This window comes from Triturus cristatus, chromosome 12 (genome assembly GCF_964204655.1).
Source record: "Triturus cristatus chromosome 12, aTriCri1.1, whole genome shotgun sequence".
Classification (NCBI taxonomy): domain Eukaryota; kingdom Metazoa; phylum Chordata; class Amphibia; order Caudata; family Salamandridae; genus Triturus; species Triturus cristatus.
The window spans coordinates 404,563,641-404,587,886 of record NC_140595.1 but is presented as its reverse complement, the minus strand read 5'-3'; the positions used below and the strand labels follow the sequence as shown (position 1 = coordinate 404,587,886).

The 24,246-nt window shown below is 43.6% G+C and overlaps 1 protein-coding gene across 3 annotated transcripts in view; it reads right to left on the bottom strand.

The window, feature by feature from the left end:
• Nucleotides 1–24,246, bottom strand: part of URI1 (URI1 prefoldin like chaperone) — a 364,636-nt gene that overhangs the window by 128,633 nt on the left and 211,757 nt on the right. For all 3 annotated transcript variants that reach the window (XM_085638966.1, XM_085638965.1, XM_085638967.1), the window contains 2 exons: nucleotides 16,159–16,250; nucleotides 15,860–15,920 (listed from right to left, as the gene is read on the bottom strand). In XM_085638966.1, coding sequence (XP_085495092.1) covers nucleotides 15,860–15,920; nucleotides 16,159–16,250 — 153 coding nt within the window. The remainder of the gene's footprint in view (nucleotides 1–15,859; nucleotides 15,921–16,158; nucleotides 16,251–24,246) is intronic.

Sequence of the window (24,246 nt, the reverse complement as noted above, 5' to 3'; positions counted from 1 at the left end):
CTTCTGCTTATCTGGGACATGTGAGGACTTGTGTAAGTTTACTGTGAGCCCCAGTTTGTACAGTGTTTGCATTACAATGTAAATGTTCTGGCGAGGATGTGGGTGTATTATATGGTACGGCTGTGTATTCTTACTGTGGAATGCACTCGCAAAAACCATTCTGGGACCAGGTCAGGCTCATTTGGACAACCTCACGCTCAACCCTGGGAGCTAGGGTTTCGAGCAGCAAGGCTTGCAGAAAGGAACTTACTGTAAAACATTTAACAGTACCAAACAACGAAATAAAGCCAAAAAACACAAAAGAAACAACCCCAATTGATTGAAAATAGATCATATTTTTATGAATTTTTATAGTCCTTGATGAGAAAAATCCACCAGAGGGTTCCGGAGATAAGGGTTTTTAAACGTTTTCTCACTTTTTAATTCGACTGCAAACAAGCATTGGTCAATTTAAAGTTTCCAAACTTTTCAAACGTTTTTAACAGTTTGGCTATTCGGGAACAGAAAGAAGGTCTGAGGGGGGGCCAAAGGTGTAGATTTGGACAGTTACCTGGTCACCAGAGCGTTTTCCAGTCCGGTTCCAGCCTTTACCGTACGACCGCTACAGCCGTTCATGAAGTGGTCCTGATGCTGAGGATACAGGATAAAAAAATGCTCTAGGATGCTCCAATTGCTGTGTGGTCGACAGGGGTCCACGGGTCGTGTGGGGTAACTATGGCCACAGAGATTGTCGAAGGCCAGCTACAACTGGGCTACCGGTCCCCTTACACAGCGGTCACTGTGAAAACCTTTAGTGGGGGCTAGTGTCGCTTCAGGGCGACCAATCTGGACAGCACTCACAGGTCCGGCTGATTCAAGCGCAACTTTTGGCCATCGAGGATCGGTCCGTTGGGGCGCCCAGCGCTAGCTAGCAGAAAATCTTTTGCGTTGGCTAGCAACTTGCCAGTGGGGGTTACTTGGGCTGTGGTGACCCTGATGCATATTCCAGGGGGTCAATCCACAGTTACTTTTAGTCACTCCTTTGGGCTGGGGCGCAACTTTTCCCCACACCAGGAGCCACAGGGAGAGTTCCATCTTTGCTAGCCCACAGAGCAGCAGCTGCAATTCAGCAGACAGTGGAGTCTTTCTTTGTGCAATCCAGGGCACAGCAGGGAAGTCTTTCTTCCGTCCTTGCTCCAATTCAACGTGATCAGAGGTGGAGGGTACCAGGGGTGGCATATTTATTCTCAGAAAATGCACTGGTGGGTAGATGCGGTCACTAGCCAATGGGCAACCAGGTTATCTCCCACTTGGTGTTGACTTTCCAGCTATGTATGAAATCTAATTATCCCAGAGTACACTATTCTGTCCCCTTCCAAGATATTGGGACCCTTCCTCTAAAGTCAGGAGCTTGGTAGCCCACCCTAGAAATGTGGCTACCCGAAGGCTATATACCCACGAGAAAACTGGTTTGGGCACTGGTCTTCCCTCTCCGTCACTGCCTCCAGCCTGACTAGCTGAACAAAGGGCAGCCTCTCTGGAGTGTAATCGCAATTTGCCCATCAAAGTCGCCTTTGAAGCTCGTCTTTTGGGCTAACAGCCCGAGTGCCTTCCTGCAAGTGGGAGGCGAGACCTCTCTTTGCAGCCGGCTGCAATGGTTTGTATGCCTGGGAGTCGTTCACACGACTCCCCAGGCAGGCAGAAAGCAATCTGTGGGTCAGGGACCATGTGAGGCCAGTGGATTAGCTGGGTCACAGAGTGGCAACTTTCAAAAAGTTGCTTCATTTTAACAGTGACATAAAATTAAAAGTGGGTATCAGTTTGGGTTTAATGCCATGATTAATTTGATACCTTACAGTATCCAGTTAGGTTTTTCCCATTCAGAAGTGAGCCAGACTGAGGTGGTAGCCGGTAACCTTGTGTTAGCCAATGAGGCCACTAACCTTTCCCTAACAAAATGACTACTTTAGGGGTTTTGCTGTTAAGAAACATAAAATACATGTCCTACTTAATAATATACAGTTCCCTGGCTTAGGGCTCTATAGGCCTTCATTAGGAGAGACTTGGGTATATTGTTAAGGGAAGTGGTGGCTTTGCCATTAATTGCAACGTCAAAGTCGAATTGGCAGTGTGACAAATGTCCTTCCAGTCTGCAGTGGCAGGCTGTGAGCCATTTTGTACCTTTTCGCACACAGAGTGACACAAATAGCGCTCGAGCCCTGGGTGGACACTCTGCCTTACATGTTTGTGGTACCCTTGGTAACATATACTAGAGACTTATAAGTAAGTCAGTGCTTGCCAATTGGGGATAGCCAAGCATCATATACTTTGTAATGGGTTAGAACACTAGCACGGAGGTTTGGTTAGTAGGCCTGAGCGCACTCTCACAGTCAAACTGGCAGCATCACACCAATGAATTTGGAAAAGGGGCATTTTCTTACAGTTCTCCTGACACTGGTGGAGCAACCCCGCAATTACAAACCAATTATCTAGGTAGGAGTAAATATGAATCACGCTGCTACATTTTGTGAAAACCCCTGTGACACATTTTGCCAAACAGTAACACTTTAGACTGACAATGTTACTAGACTACAGCAAACCAGAGGTACTTGTTTGTGGTTGTTATTCATCAGTATGTGCAGGTAATGGCCCTTCAAATCTACTGTAACCATGTAGTCCCCTCTTTTTAGGCGTAGAAGGACCTCTTGTAGCCTTGTCAATTTGAGTTGGGTTTCTTATGTACTTGTTAAGCAATCTAACATCCAATATAAGCCTCAAGAATTGGTCTGGTTTTGATGCGTGGAAGTACGCGAAGGATAATCCTTTTTTTTAGTTTTCACTTGGGGACTCTTTCTACTGCTCAGAAAGGGGGGGGGGGCTTGCAACACAAGGCAACTGGCTGCAGGCCCTGAAGTCTTCAGGGTATGTCCTCATCTCCTGCCTCCCCCACGAAAAGGTCTGACGTGCACAGTATTACCATTGTAATGGAGTGACTTCTGAGACTGACAACTGGTTAAATACAGGTTGTGGGCTCAAGGCTTTAGAAAAAAAAAAAACACCTCTGCCCAGTTACCTCCTGGTAAATATAGCCCAGCTTTTGAAAGATCCTCGAAACTGAAGGACCCTCATTGCCTTTGTTGTTTTATGGTGTTCCTTTCTTTTGTTGTAAAGCATTGTCCTCCGCTGGCCCAAAGGGGGCATCACCTACAAAGGGCATACTGATGCATGTAGCTTGAACCTCATGCCTCAACCAGGAGACTCGCAGCCAAGTGTCTTTTTTTAATTGGGTTGTTCCAGGTCACATTTATCTACAGGCTTTACCCTCTACATGGAGAGATGACTTGAGGCAGGAGTTGGTGATGGCTTTTCCCTTCTGCACTATTGTTTTTTTTTATCATCCTCTTGTACTCCTTAGAATGGTGCTGCATGCACTGCTCTATTTCCTCCCACTGCTGGTTACCATTGCGGAAAAGGATTTAACACTAGTTCGTGATTCTCCATTGCGTGGCCTCCGCTCTCTATCTACCTACCCACCTTTTCCATCCACAAACTTTCTTTATCCAATGGAGGCCCCCTTTATGTAGGGCATTTCTTCTCTGCCTGGATGTGATGACCGATTGAGTCCATAGCCACATTCCCCTTGATAAACATGGTATCCTATAAAGAGTGTCTATATTTATTGAGGACTCTATGGGTCACGTTTTCGAAGAGGCTAGCTCTCAAAAGGCTTACCTCCTTTGGTTGAAAGCGTTTATTGAAGGATGCTGAGAGGTCCAGCAATATCAGGAGGCAGAGGTCATTTTCATCTGTGATCAGGAAGGCATCATCTAAGATGTATAAGATAGCACCCTTCATGCTGCAGTGTGAACTAAATCCAGACTGGTAGTTGTGCAGGAGATGGTTGTCATGTATGTGATATTTTAAATGAACATAAGCTGCTTGTAGAGTGATCTTGCCAACAAATGGTAGGTAAGTGATTGGCCGGTTGTTGTCAAGGTTAACCGAGCCTAGTGTAGGTTTCTTTAGGCATCAGAGGGTCTGTGTTGAGAACTTCTAGAAAGGTGCAATGAGTAAGGAAGGCATTGACAATGGTTAGTAGGGGGTGAGAACATCCCCACAAAGCTTTGATGAAAGATGAGGGTAAGACATCTTCATAAGAAGTAGATTTGGGGGAGTTGAGTAAGTCGACAAGATGTGTAAGAGGCTGATGGCATCGTATTTTTCTATGGTGTGAGTAACAGGTGGATCTGACAGGGAGTTGGAGTGCTAGTCTTGAAAAGCTTTCTGCTTCTGTTGGGAAAGTTGAGCTTTCTTTTGAATTGGTTCCTCAATTAAGGTATGGCCATCTTTTTGTGGCCGCCCCTCGTTTTGGAGACGAGACACATTCTGAGGTCGATCTCCAGGGGGGATGGTCCTCTTTAAACATGCATGGACAGGGCAATTTCAATGCTGATGTGTTTGAGAGCAATGATGGGTGTTGATGTCTGAAATCAGTCTTTGATGAGGACTTTGATGGGAATTCTGGAGAACCTTGGTCTCCAGACTCAGAGTCCGCTGGACTGAGAGTTACTGAGCCTCACTCCAGTGGACCTCCAGGGTTTTGTATGGGCCCCCTAATTTATAATCTGACCAAAAACGTCAGGATTTTTGTGGTGACTATGGTGGTCTTCAGGAGAAAGAGGCTCAAGACTATGTTGGTATGACCGTGGAAATTTACTAGTGGAAACAAGGCAAAATTTGTAAAGAATATTTGAAATACCCTGTCCCCAAACGAGTCACTCATATGATCTCCCTTCAGGCATTCAACGTGATCACCCCAACTTTCACCCAATGCCAAGTCACCTCTATTCAAAGTGTTCACTTCTTAGTTTGAGCTAGCAAGTGTGCTTTATGCCGCAGGGTCGTCTTCGGTTTCCTTGTCTCTTGATGTTGAAAAATCTTGTGAGGTACAATTTTCAATGAGGACATGAAACACTTCCAAACCTAATGGAGGAAAAACATTCAGGAGGTGGAGTTTGTATCCCGACGCATTACAGTTTTCAGGTGAGGTATTACAAGTATCCTCTAAACCGAAATCACTTTTTCAAAGAATAACAACTTGCAATTGTCAAAGGTCAGATGGCAGGGGTGTGTGGAAAGCATGTGATCTACAGCAGTAAATGCTGCAAGCATGCTGTTTTGTATCTAGGCCATTCTATTTCCCTTATTGATATAATCTACTTAAGCTTATCAGCTTCTAGTTTTATTTGAAGTATTTTCATACCGCCATGGACTTGGTTGTGCTACAGTAGTGCTTAATCAAATAAATAATATGAATAAACTGGGGGCCCATGAGTTTTAAAAGTACACTATTGAGTTCCTTTGAGAGAGGTAGCCTCCCTGTAGGAGGGAACACCTTAACACTCGCTAAAAAGTCCTCACTAACTGGGGTTCTAAAAAAAGGTTTTTTGAGTGACATTTTCAGTAAGCCATTATGCCAGGAAGATGTGCATTAACAGAGAACTTCAGACACAATACTGCCAAGTAAAGCTGATATAGCAGATTTGCCACTTCTTGGTATTCAGTCTGGTTCAATTAGTTTCGTATTCCAAATGCAGAATCTTTTCCATTTGATAGTGCAAGAGGTCTTGCTGGAAGGCCTCTTCTCTTCTTAGTGAAGAGCCATTCAATCATTTGGCTTGCTCAGAGTCCACCTCTTGTACTAAGAGGTGGACTCTGAGCGCCCTATGCCCCAAGACTGACACTACCCATGGGTGGTCTAGTTGATATCAGACTGGACCTGGTGGCATTCTTGGGTGCTATAGGGTGGGGGGAATGACACAGATGTCGGTCCTGAGCCCTTTGTCTTTGTGGTTTGGTAATACAGAAGAAGCTTTCAACTACACGAGAATGGATGGGCGATGGATGTTTTGCGCCATAGAAATAGCGTCCGAGTGGCCCATATTTGCTCTGAAGGTACCAGAATACCGCCTAGACCATGGGGAAGATGGATCAGAGTCAGATGAAGTGCGATCAGACAGAAAAATTATCCCAGTCAGCCTCCAATTTAATGCACACTGAGGATTCAGAAAGTAAAGACGAGTCATATTAAAGGACATGAAACAAAGTTCAAGAAGTAACGTGAAGACTGATGTTATTATCACGTTTCATGAACCACTTAAAGCGCCTAGACAAACTGGTGTCCAGTAGTGACATGACTGCACATCCTATATTGGATGTATCTATGGAAAACAAAAAACGCCTTCAAGTGGAGAAAGCAAATGAGGTGATAACTGTTGAACACCAGGATCGTGAAGAGAGATCTCAACACATCAAAATCCGTATTGCTGGAATATCAGGGTCCACCAAAGCAAGCAGAATGGCAGCATGTGAACAGAGACCCACACAGAGTTCAACCAAGTCAACTTGTCACCTGTGTACATGATGGCCATCGCACACTGGCACCCTAACCTTTACCCAGGCGACTTAGAGTCCGATTATAGAAACCTCCTCAACTACGGGGAGAGTGATGTGGTACTGCAACTGGGACAAGAGCAAACTGAACTTCCGTTATTCTGGGTCCTAGCTTTCTTTTTTACAGTGACATTAAGGTAGTTTTACGAAGACCACCCAAAAATAAAAAAGGTGACTTACCTGTAAATGTAGTTCTCAAGCATTGCAATCCTTCATAGATTCCCAAGCTTGAATCATTCCCTGTCAGAGATGGGAGACCCACGGTATACTGTAATAGTAATGCAAAGAAAGATACGCTCAAAGGCCCTATGCCCCTTAATTTTGCAACATACAGTAGACATTGTTTAAAAAAAGAGACCAAACATAAGTTTGAACCAATCAGATTGCCCTACCGTTTAGAACACTCCGGTGAGAAGCTCCATGACCACAGATTTTGAACGCACAAGTGTAGGAGGGACACCCAGAAAAGGGAGATAGAAAAGGTGTGTTTTTCAGTGGAGGAGGGTGGGTCTTATGCAAATCTATGAAAGATTACAATACTGGAAAAATACAGTTACAGGCAAGTAACTTATTTTCTTACTCCAGTAATGAAACTTTCAAAGATTCACATGCTTGGATCAGATTAGATAGCAGTAATCAAGCATTTTTTTTAGTGTGTCGAGAAGGTACAAGATACATAAACACCTTTAATCACAAAGTATGTATATACAAACATAGCATGAACATAGTTTAAAACAAATGTGCATAGCTAGTAAACGATGGTGGGGAAAAAGGGAAAGCGCATAATTTCCGGAAAATATGTTGCAGTGCCGCCTCACCCACTGCTGTCTCGCTGCGATCGGCAGAGTTCAAGCTGTAATGCCTAGTAAAGGTGTGTGCATTCTTCCAGGTAGCAGCACGGAGGATGTCCTGGAGCGACACACCAGCAAACAGCGCAGTGAGGCAGAAACAGTTCTAGTAGTAGGTGTGCACTGACATCTGTAGTGGTTTACCGACTGCTTGATGACAATAGTGAATAACACTGGAGATCCATAGGGAAATACCTTGATTAGAAAGAGGATAACCCTTTCCGTGGCACGCTTTAACCCACAAAAATCTGATTAAACTTGAGAAAATGTTTAGACCTTTGTCAATAATATTATAAACATCTCTTGACATCCAAAGAGTGCAGGGCTTTCTTAGCTGGTGTTATAGACGCTGGCTAAAATGCTCTGAGGACGAGAGGTTCACTTAAGTGAAAGTCTGAAGTGGCCTTAGGCATGAACTTAGGGCTTGTACGAAGAACTACTCTATCATCCCGAAATTGTAAAAAAGGTTCCTGAATGATGGGGGCTTGAATTTTCACTCACTCGCCTGCCAGATGTTATAGCTAAGAGGAGAGCAACTTTTCCAGGAAATGAACTTCATACCAGCTCTGTGAATGGGTTCAAACGGGTGCATGATAAGCTATTAAGGAACAGTATTGAGCTGCCAGAGCAGTACAGGTCTTACGGGAGGAAAATCCCTGAAGTGACCTTTGAGGAATTGCTTAACAATTCTAGTGGACCACATAAGGAAGGCAAAAGTAGATCTCCTAAACTTGGAGAATGCTGCCAAGTGGACCTTGATGAATGCGTGAGCCAATCTTGATCTTGCCAAGTGCAGGAAATAAGGGAGAATCTCTTATGGCGAAGAAGAGAGCGGATGCACCATAGCTTACTGGCACCAAATGCTAAAACGCTTCCACATAAGGCGATAGGTCTTGTTAGTACTCTCCACTCGGGCTCTGGATAATATCTCCATGCAGTCTGATAAGTTCAGGCGGGCGAACTCATTGTACTCAGGAGCCAGACCGATTAATGAAGGGATTTGGGATCCAGATGCAATACTCAGCCCTGGGACATTGTTACAAGAGATGGTATCTGTTTCAACTGAATGGGAGGTTTATGAAAGAAGGAGCTCTGTAAACCAGTGCTGGCATGGCTAGCACAGAGCTATGAGAATCATCCTGCAAGGTTCAGCCTTCACCTTCAGGAAGACTCTTGAGAAGAGAAGAATGGGAGGAAAGGTGTAGGCATATGCCATCGAAAATGCATTCCCCCAAGATCCCAGACGGTGACGCCAACTTGCATAAAACTGCCATTTCTTGTTGGGGGGGGAGGGAAGGGGTCGCAAAGAGGTTGAGACGTGGTGTAAGGACAAATCCATAGACTATACAAATAGCTGTTTGATAATATGCTTCAACGTTGCTATGGCAGAAGGAATAGTTTATTTCCTGTAACTCCAGCTCTCTCGTAGGGGAATCTACACTGAAGCCAGAAGCGTTTGAATAGTCTTGCCCATGTGTGGGAATCCAGAGCACTTTCTATTTAATATCTCCTTAACTTCAGACTTTTGAAATTCAGGAAGGCCTGTAAAACACTTAAAACATATTATGCAGCCTATAACCACAAATTACAGAGGAGAAATTCTTCAGATTGTACTAAGAAAAAGGCAAAAATACATATATATACACATATATATATATACATATATATACATATATATATATATATATATAAAAAATTGTGAAGCAAAATTTGAATAAAGGCCTAAACCTATTTCACAAACCTTTTTTGTTAAAGTAGAAGATGAAGGATAGCAAGACAGTGTAGCCCCTTAGGCTGCCATTATGTGAGTTTTATACAGCGTCTATGCCTAAACTGTGTATGAAGGAATATTATGTCATCCTAGATGCAGATCAATTGGCACCACTGCTCCACAAGACACTGCTGAAGAGACCCTGTTGAGTCGTACATTTGAAGTGAGGAAGATGCATGAGGCTAAAGAACAGAGAAGTGTTGCCAGTTATTTCAACATGGGATTAGCGAGTTCATGAGAACATGGTTAGGTGGCATGGACGGTAAAAACATGCAAGTCTAAGAGAATACCAATTGAACAATTTTTAATGCCCAGGCATCATCTTTTTTTTCTCTCTTTTAACTTTACAAGAGCAGGTAGGCTGCTTGCAGAGAAGATGCCTTGGTTAACCAATCATCTAGGGGTAGACCATGATTCCATGTATCCTGAGGGAGACAGTCACCACTGCCATGCACTTTGAGAAAGTACTGGGTGCGAATTTGAGGCAAAATGGAAGCATTGGTTACCAATAGCGATCCTGCCCCATGAAAAACCTCTAGAATTTGCAATGTTATTTGGAGATTGGTACATGAAGTACGCATCTTGTTGGTCTATGGAGCAGAGCCAATCTTACTGGTGTAATAAGGGATAGATCTGGTGCAATGCTCGTCTCCATAAATTTTCTCGCCAAATCCATGTGTCTAGTCTAGACTTAGTTTAAATTTGTTCCGGTCTTTCTTCAGCAACTATGTGCGGAATGACCAACACATGCTTTTGCAGCCAGACGTTGACATGCGAGCGAAGCGTTTGTGAAGATCAACCTTTGACCTGGACCAGTTGAAAAATTGAGATGCTGCCCCCTACTGGAGATAGTTTCAGAAGCGGGGAACAAAAGGTTGATGTTTAGAGCCTATTGTCTGTTTACCCAGTGTTGTCACTGCGGTTGATAGGAACTCGAATACTAATGAGGGAAATGAACCCTCCGAAGATAAAACTGGCACTGGTAGGGCTTGTAGGAACGTTTGTTCTTTTGACCTTTCCATGCCGAGCGCCGTCAGAATTTCCGTTTCAGATTTGATGCATGCCATCTCGTCGACAGGAGTGGCTGCCGAAGAGAGAAGAATCTGATTTGAAAGACAGAGGATGCACTGCAGAGACTTTAAATTAGAGGAGTCGTAAGCCGGAGCCAAGAATGCCTTTGTAAGGCTATGCCACAGCAATATTCTTGTGCTGCCAACAAGGAGAAATCAGGTGAGGCACTGATTACCTGATAAAGCACCATGAAGCCCTCATTGACCGTCTTAGAAAACTTAACTTTATACTATTGAAACAACATGCACAAATAGCTGAATAGTTCAAAAGCAAAGTTCCCCAGGTAGAGTTTGAACCTTTGTCAAAGGCGTTCTCCACTCATGAAAACCACCACCACACCACCCATCCTGCTTACAGAGGAGGCAGGAGTAGCTGCTGGAAGATCAATATGATACAAGAGACTGAAGATTCGGAGGGGAGGTGCTGCACTGGTAGCTTACATGGTGTCTGTGGCTGTGCCATAGACTTTACAGCTGACTGAGTCCGGCTATTTGTGCTCAGGAGGAACAGATACAGCAGAATCCGAAATGCAACAGAATTTCAGTACTGGTTTAAGAGGACTTTAACAAGAAGAGGTTGGGCCCTAAACTACACCCAAACTGGGCCTCTTCAATAGTTACAAAGTGTTGGGTGTGTGCTATTTGAATGAAAAAGATTAATACAAAAATCACCTAAACTGCTAGAGTGGTTTTGTGTGTTTGAACATAAACATTCGATTTTTTTGTCATATCATGACCAAGCAGAACACCACAATTAGAATGATGCGCACAACATGAATAACAAAATAGAAAAGCACAAAAAATTACAAAACAATTACACAATGTTACAGATAAGTGGAGGTAACCAGTCCTTTAATTGTACAGTGAGGTATGGCAGCACAGACAATTTTCAATTTCAAAGGCTGCAACCTGACGACAACAGTTAGTCATGTGCAACAATCGCAACAGGCAAATTGCCCTGTTTGCGTGCGCTATAATTCTGTAGTTGAAGATTAGAGTTATGACTAGCTGAGTGGGGTCAACGTGTTTCAGAACCCCGAATTTCTTTAAGGGTTCTTCCTCAGGACCAAGACTAGGTCAAGCACCTTCACGCTTGTAAAAGAATGAAACCTGTGAGGGAACATCTGTCCTCTTTAAATGCAGATTTTTGTGGTTTGTAACGGTTTTAGAGGACTGGCACTAAAGGACGTAGTGGTGTTGAACCATCTGGAAGGAGAAGCGTTTGAAAAACATAATTGAAGCCGCAAAAAATGGTACCAACATCAGTAATGCCACTCACCGAAAAAAATGTGAGATGGAGAGTCCGTCAGAGCGGCAGATATCCCCGTTTAGAAGAGGAGGAAGTGTACTGTGACCGCAAGTGCCTTCCCAGGCAGAGTTATTGACACTGATGTGGCTCCTTAAACAGATGGCAGAGGAGTTGTAGGAGCGCACTCTAAAGTTTGGTGAATAGAGTAAAAGATTGTCGTTTTTCATCTTTTCTTTTTCTCTAGGTCGATATGGTTCCCGATGTTGATCTCCGAGAAGGCTTAGACGTCGATATACATTTACGCTGACCATCGTCGATGCCTAGAAGATGATATTTTCCTTGACGTTGAACTTCAGGGACGCTTCGACCATCGGAAAGCCTCAATGCCAGTAAACATCGACACTTCAGACACAATATGCGCCTCGACAATCTTCTGGGACACCTCTATTTCAAAAAGCCTTAACACCAGCCTTCGTAGATGTCAACATGGCGACATGCTCCTCGACCTCACATAACGTCTTAATGTCGATATATTCCTAGATGTCGACCTGCTGGTATGACATCAATGGCGAGCTGCTTCTAGACATCAGCAGGTCCATACACTCCTTGACGTCAAACATTTGTAGAAGACAAAATGGTCGACTTAACCTTTGGCGACATTGAGTGTCTCCCTAGACATCAAAGCAGCCCTCGACGGCGAACAGGTCAGAGCTGAACCTTGACTCTACGTCGATTCTCTCGAAGTCAACTGAAAAATATGCAGTATTAGGGCAGAAATCCTTGTTTTGGACCTTCCATGTCCTTCAGAGGTAAATGGCAGAGGACTGACCCTCTCCTCACCCTTCAAAAGTCAATGGCAAATCCCTGGTAGAGGACTGAACCGTCTCCTCACTCTAAAGGTCTACCTTCAGACTATGTTTTCTCCTCCCTTTCGCTCAGGGTGCACTTGAAAACATGTTATATGCTGAAATTCTTCACGAACATGCTGTCTAGAAAGCAGAGAATGCAGACGTCTGAATTAGTCTTCTTTCTCCCACAGAAAGGTCACTTAGTTAAATAAAATTATTTCTTTATTTGACCAAGTACCACAATTTTCAGTCAGAACAAAACAAATGCAAGGGAGAGACGAAAAACATTGAATGAAGTTTTTGTAACAAAAAACGATGTGAATTTTGAAGAGAAAAGGCCTAAAAAGGTGAACTGAGTGCTCCAGGATCCTGTCACCAGGAGCTGGAAAAACAACTGTGGCAACTGCCACCTGCTAGGCATGTTGGGACACTGGTAGTCTCTGGGTCCTTAAAGGCACAGACACTGTTTAAAACTAACATAATAGCAGCCTATGTGGCTACACTGCCCTATCGTTCATATTCTACTTTTACAAAAAGGGTTTGTGAACGAGGTTTAAGCTCCTGTACTCGAATTTTGCTTAGCAAATATATATCTCAGTATTGTAACCTTTTTTCGGAAGTAGAATATGAAGAATTTCTTAACTGTAGCCTGTGATTACAGGCTGAATAATATGTTCTCTCAGTTGTTTTTGAGGCCTTCCTGAAGAAGGGCAAATGTCTTACACTTAAGAAGACCTATGGAAAATGTTCCAGGATCCCTGCGCATGGGCAGGAATATTCAAACGCTTATGGCTATCAATGGAGATCCCCAATGAGAGAAAGTAGGATATGGTTCCTCTGAACACAGTACTTGAAAGCTTACTTGCACATCCTGCTGAAGGTTTAGCCATGAGAAAAGGCAATTCCCATTACATATGTTGCAGGGCTGCTATATGGATGGGCTCAAATAGAAAATCCATTAATTTAGGGAGGACAAAGTTAACTTCCTAACACTTAAGAGTTTTGTTTTTCCTGTTTTTCTCTAAGGCATTTCTCTTGACTTCTATATCTGTAGCCACAATGTCAACTCTCAAATGTGCTTTGTGTGGAGGAAAGATATCCTGAACAGGTAACCTCCACTGTCCACTGCCACTCCATCAAAGTCTAAAATATGTTCACAGATGCCACATGGACATATCAGGTACAGGGAGGGTGTTTTCCTTGTAACTAAAGAAAAAAGAATTAGGCAGTTCAGCATCGCACTCCACAGACTGTGGATAAGCAAGACACTTGGCACCCTCTCTTTCTGCCCAAACCTCATTTGGGTGCCACAGACAGATTTTAGTGTCTCCAGCATTCACACTTTGGGTTGACATCAAGACTTACGCCACCAATGGTGGCATTCGATAGAGGTATTAGTCATCAAGGGTTGCTAGAACTTCACTTCTTGCTTCTGGTGGTTCTTGGTCTTCAAGATCTCGGTCAACATCAAGTGCTTCAGCACGTACAAGAGGTCCCCCTCTAGGCTCTATGACCCTGAGAGGTCACATGTAGACTTCTAGTGAGAGGATAAGAGCATGGAGACATTCTATGGGTCTCATCTTTTCCAGATCCCCAACTTTCTTAAGAATAGCTCTCGTTCACTGCAGTGGTGCAGGACGACAACAGCCAACAGGCCTGGAAGATTTATTTCCTACAACCCCTTGTGGTACAGACTCCTGTGGTTCCACCTGCTTCTCCAGTTCGTCAAGCTTCTTTACCACAAACACAAGAAAACATCAATGGAAAGAAGCAATCCTTATAACAATTCTTCTGAAGATGAACAGGTGAAGACAAAGAAGGAAAAAGGTTTGCTATTCTTATTGATCAAGGGACAGGTGAATCCTTTATATCATCAAGATTCAATCCATGTACTCATCCCAGAAGAAGTTCATCTTCGGACATGAGTGAATCATCTACTGGATCTCCAGAGTGTTTTCGTCAGTGAATTTCACCAGTGTTTGATGTCTCTTTCCATGAGATTACCAACAGAGCCTCAAAGAAACTTAACAAGGAGGTAACTACACCTTTCTAAGTACCCTCGATAATTTGAGTCTTTGCTTTCTGAACCGCAAGCCAGACCCATGGTAGTTCTGATACAAGTTCTTTTGGAGCCTACAGTGCATACTTTCCTGACTCCAGGCTCCATCAAACCCATAGACCTGAGGACTAGAAGTCTCCCAATTCAGATCTGCTATTCTTGAGCAAGACATCTTCTGATCCACTTATTGAGCCTGTTCCTTTGGAAAAAGAAAGCAACAGGGGTGGAAGCAGTGGGCAAAACGTCTGCACGACATAGGCTACGGTCTTGAGTAGTTGCTACAATAGAAAGCTCTAGGATTGTCTATAAGCTTTTCTGACCAGTCTCCTAGGAAGAAAGAGAAGAATTTTGATTCTAAAGAAGGGAAGAATTAGGTCTCATCAGACCGCAGGCATGGTAAAATATTCAGTTGGCTATCTGCTCAATAACATCTGCTGTGGCTTTAACATTTCATTATCAACACAAGCGGTCCCTATTGGGGCAGTGTGGCCCTCAACGTCCACAGCAATAGTTATAAAGAACCCTTCTTACAAGTAGGGTTTGAAAATCTTACTTGTAAGAAGGTTTCTTTATAACTATTGCCATGAAACTCAAGGGCTACACTTCCCCATAGGGACCTGTTGTGTTAATTGTTCTACCCAGGTCCCAGAGTTACTGGGTTGCCCTTTTTATTCTAGAATACGTGGCTTTAACAGGAGTCTCTCATCATGGTTAAGCCTAACTTCAATGACACCTCAAACCCACCAAACACATTTTAGAACTGCCTTTTTCCAGCGCCTCCTCATCTGGCTCACACGCAGACATACTTCAGCATGGAAGGACATAAGCTTAAGCATTGAAGTCTATGGTTGGAAAAAATGGAGTTTCCAAAAGTTCTGTTAAAATCGTATGGCATATTTACACATATCTCTAACTTTGTGAAACAGTGGGAGTGGAGCACACACATCATGTTTAGCCTTCCAGCACTTCATTTTTTCCAAACAAAGGGCATCTGTCGAAGGGAGTTGGCATGGTGGCTCCAGATATGAAAGTACGGAGAAAACCCTCACAGAAAAACTGAAAAAAATTAGGCACTTAAGTGGATGTTTAAAAGCACTGAATGAAGAAAAACAAACATTTTCCAGCCAAAATAAGCCTTAAAAAGGCAGTAGTGTTGAGGAACTTCTTTGATCAGCCAGAAATACTAAGCGAATCACTGACCCTGACCTGCATGATGTGAATGCCGGCAACCTTACGATGCATTAAAGATGCATTGTCAGATTAGAACTTTGTGTGCTCCACCTACTAAAGGCTACATTTTCCCTTTATTTGGGGTTTTAGAAAAGGGCTTTAGACTGGATTTTCAGGGACACGCACCTTCTACCATAATTTTGACTAAATGGATTTGATTTTTAAAAGCAACAAAAATGTTTCCCCTTCTAGACATGTTTTTTAGTTTAAACCCATTTTGTGTTTTTGAAAAAGGTATTTAGAGGATCCCAAATGTGTGCAGAGATGGTGTATCCTTTATGGATATCGCAGAAAATCACAGTAAAACTAAAAATGCACTTGAATAAAGATTCTTGGTCATAATTTAAAATACCTTTAGTTTCAATATTTTGAGTCCCTGTTACCTCTCGGATGTCAACATAGTCGCCGGTTTCCTACAGAGAAGAGCAAAAAAAAAAAAGACTGCTTAAGAAGCACTTCCTATTGGGTCACTAATAATAATTCACAAATACATTATTAAACTATGAATTGAATTAATTAATTGAATGATCTCCAACATTATAAAGTTTCTATAGTCACAAAGTTCAATCATTGTAGTATTTGCTAAGCACATTTATAGTTACTGGAATATTCACATAGTTTTATCCACTATGAAGAAAAGGGGATGCTTACATCACTCATCTTCTGCAAGTCTTCTGTGAATTCAACTCGAGATTCAAAGTTCTTTATAACTACTTGTAAATCATCCAGGGTTTTCCCGACATCTGAAATAGCAAATGAAAAGGTGCGATGAAAACCAGGACAAATGCAACTGCTTTCACACTTCAACTCTGACAGTGACTATGTTAGCTGATAACGCCTGACTGAACAATAAAAGTGAATCCAAAATCACTGGAGAACTTGGCTTTTCACATACACTTCTCACTTCAAAAACTGAGTCTTGTGTTTACATCGTAGAAGAGACTACTTACAGCAACCAAAACACACATTTGTCAATGTAGGAAATGAAACAGGCTTCCAGATGTCAACCAATACCTTCTGGAAAACAACCTTGTTTGTGTGATCATACATGAAGCCATATCTCACTGCAGTTTACATAATTTAAATTCTGATAAATTAATCTTGCAAGCAACGCACAGGAGTATTTCTTCATTTAATTTAGTCCAGTATCTATGAATATACTTTCAATATACTGTGATTAGTCTTTTTCATAAATAGGCATCCAGATTTCCCTCCTATTAAAAACAACAAGGGATTATGGTCGGCTCATAGCCCTGGGGGCAAATGCAGAACAGAGAAAAACAAGTAGGCTTCACCTTAGGTGTAGGTATAGACTGGACAAAAGAGTCCCATAGAGCTGACCAGAAAAATACAAACGGTCGTCCTGCAGCTGATTGGACCGCATTCGCGATGCCATGTGATTTACTGAGGTCATTCAAACATGGACTGCCTAGGTCAAAAGTGATTGAACCGGAGGTAGAGACACCCAAGGAGATTAAATTTAAAGTTGTTAGCCTGCGCTGGGGAAGGGCGAGATGACTTGGTGGTACATTATGGAAATTTTAGGAATGCTGAAGTGCCAACTGGAAAGGAAATGAGAGCCAGGCAATGCAGCAATTCTCCAAGAAAATTTTAATTAATGGAGAAGATGGATGAACCATGGATGGAATAGGCACATCAGAAAGTCAGCAAAATTCCCCAGATATGGGCACTGAAGGAGCTGCTGTACCTGGGGGAGAAACAATTGCTTGTTCATCGAGTTGAGTACTTAATGAATATAAGGAATCCACTGGAAAAGTGCTACATGCCCCAAAACAACTGTGACAGTGGAAAGGGAAGCCACTGAAAAAAATGTTGAAGCAACTTGGTTGATCCTACTGAAAATCAAGAAGTATCACAGAACAACGAGGAAGAGGAACAGAGCCATCTAGAAGGGATCAACCAGCACTGGGAACACGGAGAAATGAGGGTGTGCAACCTTTGAAGATGCTGAAACATACTGGCTCAGAGCAAAGTGGAAAGGGGTTTTAGGGATACATTTGCCAGAGTCTGTAGAAGACCCACGAAGACACGACTGGCATCACTGCTTCTTACTGAGAAAACCATCTCCGGTTGCTCCCTATTTCAGACAACGCTCACATAGCCCTTTCTCCACCTAACTAGCTCATGAGAAAAGGCATTTGGGTAAACCTGGAATGATAAAGAATAGTGTATACCTTTCAAATAAACCTTGTGAGGGAAACCTTTATTACTACTGTGCATTGAGTCTATCAGGAAGACTCCAGAGAAGTATCCAATCTGAGGGATCTAGGCAATCCACAGCCAGATGTAATCCACACTGCACCCAAACCATTTCATGGGCCTCCTTTACCATCCCCACTCTCCAGAATAAAACCAATTTTTCCCCATCAGTAATTCTCTCCTCTCTACACAGAACAAGAAAAAAACCCTTGGAAGTTTATTTATTTAGAGTTGTATATAGTGCAAACATGACCCACGTGGGTATCAGAGCGCTGTACACAAAAACCAGATGCAAGAGGTAAGCAAAGCAGACAATGATAAGCAATAATAACAGTCAAAATTAAAAGTACATGTAGTTGCGGTACGAGGACGGGGTGTGGAACTACCTCAGGACCCAAAATAAAGAATCAAAGATACATAACAAACTAAGGTGCCACTCAACATAGCTCAAGTATAGCTCGTACAAATAGTCAAGGTAGTTGCGGCAAGGACCTGTGCACTAGAGTAGGTATTTGATTATCAATAACAGTTTTACTTGTGCTTTGAAAGATGCCAATAATGGATTACCTCGGATTTCAGAAAGAAGGGGATTCCAAATTCTTGGGGCAGCACCAGAGAAGTCCCGTCACAGGTTTTCTTCTTATTTTTTGTGGTTTCACACTTGAAGATGCAATGCTTCTTGAGGATCTAGATCCGCTAGATTGCTCCAGTTTTTGTGCCATGTGCCTTGGGGTGTTAAAGTGTAGGGCTTTGTGTGTCATGGATGCAATTTTTAGTTCAATTCTTGCCTCAAGAGGGAGCCAGTCAAGAGATTTCAAATCCGGTGTGATGTGCTTGTAGCGTTTGGTCCGGTAATGAGCCTTGCAGCTGAATCAAGTGAAGCCTTGCAGGGGGCCAACTTTGAACTTGGAAAGCCAGAAAGGGATGCATTTCCATAGTCCAACCTGGAGGTAACTAGGGCTTGAACCACCACTGACTTGAAGTCCTCGAAGGGGAGGAAGGGTTTATTTTCCTTAGGATGCTCATTTAGAAGTTATCTACTCTGGTAGCTGCGCTGATGTGTTCCAGCATGTTCAAATTCTTGTCAAGCGTTATTCCTAGTGATTTTGAGGAGTAAATGACCTGTGGAATCCAATTGAGGGCAGTTAGATGTTTCAACTATTCTGCAATATCTAGTGAGTGTGGGGGGGGGGGTGCAGGGGAGTACATGGAATTTTGTTTTGAGAGTGTTTAATTTGAGGTGGTTGCAGGTCAGCCAATTCTAAAGCTTTTTGTAAAGTTGCATTAAGAGAACTTATATCTTCAGGAGAGATTTTAAGGTAAAGTTGGGTGTTGCCCGCGTACATTTGATACTTGATGTTAGATGCTTTCAGAATTTCAGTTAACGGTTCCATTAACTGGTTAGAGAGAGCGGATGATAGCGATGAACCCCGCGGAACACCTAGTGTGACAGGCATGGGGTTAGATAGGGAGTGGTTAATCTTTATTCTTTGGGTTTGATTGTTGAGGAATAACACCAACCATTCTAGGACAGAACCAACAAGTCTCATCCTGCGGAAGTTTAGGGGCACCATGGTGTTCCACCAGGGGCAGTTAGTGAACAGTGAAATAGGTGGGGCGAAAGTGCCGGCCTTGAGCAAAGTGAACAAAACCCACAAAACCTTTAAGGGGACTTGAAGGTCCTCCTCCTGAGATTTCTTTATTTTTTAAACAAATCAGGCCCAATCTATTGTGGGGAGCATGCACTTTATCGTGTCACAGCCAACAGATGACTCGCTTTACTTACTGTTCTGGTGAACTCCACAGATAGTCCCTCTAGACGTCCGTCAGGCATTATACACCTATTCCACTTTAAACAGGCATGTTGAAAGCCCTATCAGAAGTCAGCGTAGAGCTGGGACCAATCCTGCTTCACTTCCTTCTCTTGCTTGGCTTCCGATTGGATGGCTAACCTGGAAAGTGTCACAGCACGAGCACGTTCCTATTTTTATACATGCTGCTGCGATTTGAGCATGCGCAGCATGTATATAGCTTGCAAATGTGTGAAGGGAGCTTAAAGGTAAAGCACCCCTTTAGATGTGCAAAACCAAAGAACCCTGACAATGACCACTTCCATTTTCTGATGACATGGGAATGTTGCAGTCTCAACACAGACAATTGAAATAAAAATGCTCGAAGTGACAAGCCTGTCAGTTCGTTTTGATTTCTGCAGCTGCAATAGCACATTTTTATTATTGTGACCTTGGGTTGGAGGGCACCACTCCAATGCCCCATATGCACCTGCCGGCACTGTGCCCAGACCCTACAACTCTGGGGCCATAAAACAGAGTGAAGGAATCCATGCCTCCTTCACAAATGAGCTCTGAAACAAAACTGTGTAATATTTCCACAGCTGAGAGTCCAGTCTTATTTCCTAATTTAAGTGAAGGAATATGCTACTTACCAATATGCATCTGTTCTTGGCATGAAGAGCTGCAGATCTACACACTGTGCATAGATCGCCATCTGGTGTTGAGCCCGGACGTTTGCACTTGTTTTTGTCTTGGAAAGTCTTTGGAAGTCACGAGGTATGTGACTCCTCCTTTGGATCATAGTGCGGATGGGCTTCGGCTCCATCCTCAGATTGTTTTTCGCCTGCAGGGAAATGATGGAGCTTAGTAAGAAACAGGAAAGAAGCCCATGTGTGGTGTATCTAAGTAAGATAATACTGGAATAGATAAAGGTAGCCGGGGAGGCGGGTGGGCATGTGTAGATCTGCAGCTTTTCATGCCAAGAACAGATGCATACTGGTAAGTAGCATATTCCGTTCGAGGTATACGAGCTGCAGATTACACACTGAGCATAGACTGTAAAGCAGTATCCACCCCTAGCGGCGACCACCAGTATCTGTTGCAGTAGTTTGAAATAGTGTTTTGAGTACAGCCTGGCCCACACTAGCCTGTTGTTTAGTTTGCACATCAACACATGTGTGTGGTGTAGACCATGTAGCTGCTCTGTAGAGATCATCTAAAGGAACGTTTCCTAAAAATGCCATTGAAGCCCCTATCTTTCGTGTAGAGTGGGCTTTAGGAGGAACAGATAATGTACGTTTTGCTTTATGGTAACAAATCTGTATGAATTTGACAATCCACCTAGCTATCCCAGATTTTGATATAGGGTTGCCTTTGTGTGGTGGTGAGACAGACACAAATAATTGTTTGGTTTTACGAAAGGGTTTTGTTCTCACTATGTAGTATAGTAGTGCTCTTTTGACATCTACGGTGTGAAGAGCTCTTTCTGCAACTGTTTGTGGCTGCAAGAAGAATACAGGCAGCTCTACAGATTGATTGAGGTGGAAGGGAGAAATGACTTTAGGGAGGAATTTAGGATTAGTCCGGAGAACAACTTTATTAAGATGCATCTGGAGAAAGGGTTCTTGAATGGTTAGTGCTTGTAGTTCACTAACTCTTTGTAGAGAAGTAACGGCTACGAGGAAAGCAGTTTTCCATGTTAAGAATTGTAGCTCACATTTATGAAGAGGTTCAAATGGGGGCCCTATTAGTCTTGTGAGAACGATGTTTAAATTCCACACAGGGGAAGGTGGTACTCTGGGGGGAATTATTCTTTTGAGTTCTTCCATAAAGGCCTTTATGGCAGGTACTCTGAAAAGTGAGAGGTGCTGTCTATTTTATAGATATGCCGCTATGGCAGCAAGATGCAATCTGATAGAGGTGTAGGCAGGTTGCATCTTTGGAGGTGTAGTAAGTAGCCTATGATGTGTTGGATAGACACATCTAGGGGATTAGTGTCGTTGTTATGGCAGTATACTACGAATCTCTTCCACTTGGCTGCATAGCATGCTCTAGTGGTAGGCAGTCTAGCTTCTTTGATGACGTTCATACAGTCAGGAGGAAGGTTAAGGTAACCAAATTCTAGGATTTCAGGAGCCAGATTGCTAGGTTGAGCTGAGCTGGGTGTTGGATCTCTCCATGGTTCTGGGTTAAGAGGCGTGGAGAAAGGTGTAGTCTTTGGTGCGGAACTACTGAGAGTTCCAGCAGTGTGGTGTACCATGGCTGTCTGGCCCAAGTTGGAGCAACTAGGATGAGCCTCAATGAGTGTTGCTGTAGTTTGCGTACCACTAGTGGAATGAGTGGGAGATGCAGAAAAGTGTACGCAAATCTGCCTGACCAGTTCATCCATATCACATTGCCTTTGGACAATGGATGAGGATACCTGGCGGCTAAGTTTGGGCATTTGGCATTTTCTTGGGTGGCGAAGAGGTCTATCTGTGGTTGCCCCCAACTCTGAAAAAACGGTTGAATAACTTGTGGATGAAGTTCCCACTCGTGGATTTGTTCTGTTTGACGGCTCAAGAGATCGGCCATTGTGTTTTGGACTCCTGGGACATATTGGGCTAGGACAAAGATGTTCGGAGGTATAGCCCACCTCCATATGCACTGTGCAAGTTGAGAGCTACAGAGAGTGTGTCCCACCTTGTTTTAGGATATAATACATGGCTGTCATGTCGTCGGTGCGGCCTAAGACAGTCTTGCCTGATATTTGTTCTTTAAATGCTTTTAAGGCTAGGAATATGGCTAGTAAGTCCAAGTGGTTGATGTGGAGTAACTTTTGTTGAGGTGTCCACCTGCCCTGCATGGTGTGATGTAGTAGGTGAGCTCCCCATCCGGAGAGCGATGCGTCCGCTGTCATGACTATTTGAGGAACTGGCTCGAGGAACGGTCGCCCTTTGGCAAGGTTCTTGGTGTTCCACCACTGCAGAGAGCGATGGGTACGACCGTCTACCAACACCAGATCTGTTAGCTGACCTTGAGCCTGGTTCCATTGGCGTGCTAAGCACTCTTGGAGAGGACGCATCTGGAATCTTGCATGAGGCACTATGAATATGCAAGAGGCCATCATCCCTATGAGTTGCATGAACACTCGAGCTGGAAGAGAGTGCTGAGGTTGGAATTTGGTGAGAAGAGCTTGGATGCTCGCTATCCTGGCTGGAGTGGGATAGGCGAGCGCTTTTGAGGTGTCTATTGTGGCACCGAGATATTGTTTTATGTGGGACGGTTGCAGTTGGGACTTGGGGTGATTTATTGTGAACCCCAGGTCGTGAAGTTGTTGAATGTTGGCGTGAGTGTGTTGTACACACTGATTGTACGATTTGGCTTTTATAAGCCAGTCGTCTAGATATGGGAAGACATGTATGTGTTTTCTTAGATGTGCTACCACTACTGCTAGGCACTTGGTGAACACTCTTGGTGCTGTGGTGACTCCAAATGGGAGTACCTTGAATTGATAGTGCTGACCGTCCACCACATATCTGAGATATTTTCTGTGAGCACTGTGAATGGGAATGTGGAAATAGGCATCCTTGAGGTCTAGAGTAGCAAGAAAGTCGCCCTGGGAAAGCAGAGGGAGGACCTGCTGAAGTGTGACCATGTGGAAATGGTCTGAATGTATGTATAGGTATATAGGTCTGAGGTCTAAAATAGGCCTTAGAGATCCGTCCCTTTTTGGTATGATAAAATATAGGGAGTAGACTCCCTTGTTGTGTTGGTGCAAGGGAACTGGTTCTATTGCACTTGTTTGTAGGAGGGAGAGTACCTCCTGTTTTAACAGAAACAGATGTTCTTGTGACATTGGACGGTGTTTGGGTGGTATGTTTGGGGGGGGGCAGATGTTAGTTCGAGACAGTAGCCCGATTGAATGATTTCGTGGACCCACCTGTCTGAAGTGATGTTTATCCAGGCAGGTAGAAATTGTTGAAGTCTTCCCCCGACTGGAGTGGAACAGTCGTGGGGAAGTGGAGGGAAGTCATGGGGTAGGTGTGAAGGCAAAGCAGGAGTAGTTATTTTTGCCTCTGCCTTTGCTGTTATTCCCCCTGTAACCACCCCTTTGGTAACCTATAGTAAAGGTGGATTGTGCGGGAGCTTTGTAAGAGCTGGAGGGGCTATCAGAGGAGAAGCCTCGATGGGTACCTCTAAAGGTTGAGCAACGAAAAGACCTTCTGGGAGCTTGCGATTGCAAGGCTCCCATAGATTTGGCGGTGTCTGTATCCTTCTTCATTTTTTCGAGGGATACATCTACATTGGGCTCAAATTGGTGTTGCTCATCAAAAGGCTGATTGAGTATAGAACTCTGTACTTCTGGTTTAAAACCTGATATACGTAACCAGGCATGCCTGCGCAAAAGGACACTGGTGTGGATTGCCCTTGAGGCGGTGTCTGCTGCATCCAGGGCACAGCGAATGGCAGTGTTAGTGATGGTCTTACCCTCTTGGATTAGTTCACTGGCCCTATTTTTGTATTTGTCAGGGAGGTGTTGCATTATGGACTCAAGTTCATCATAATGTGCCCTATCATATCTGGCTAGGATCGCTTGGGTGTTAGCAATGCGCCAAATATTTGCTGCCAGTGACGCTGTGCGTTTGCCAGAGGCGTCTAAGAGGTTCGATTCCTTGTCTGATGGTGGTGCGTCACCTGATGTTTGGGAATTCGCCCTCTTCCTGGCATTAGAGACTACTATGGAGTC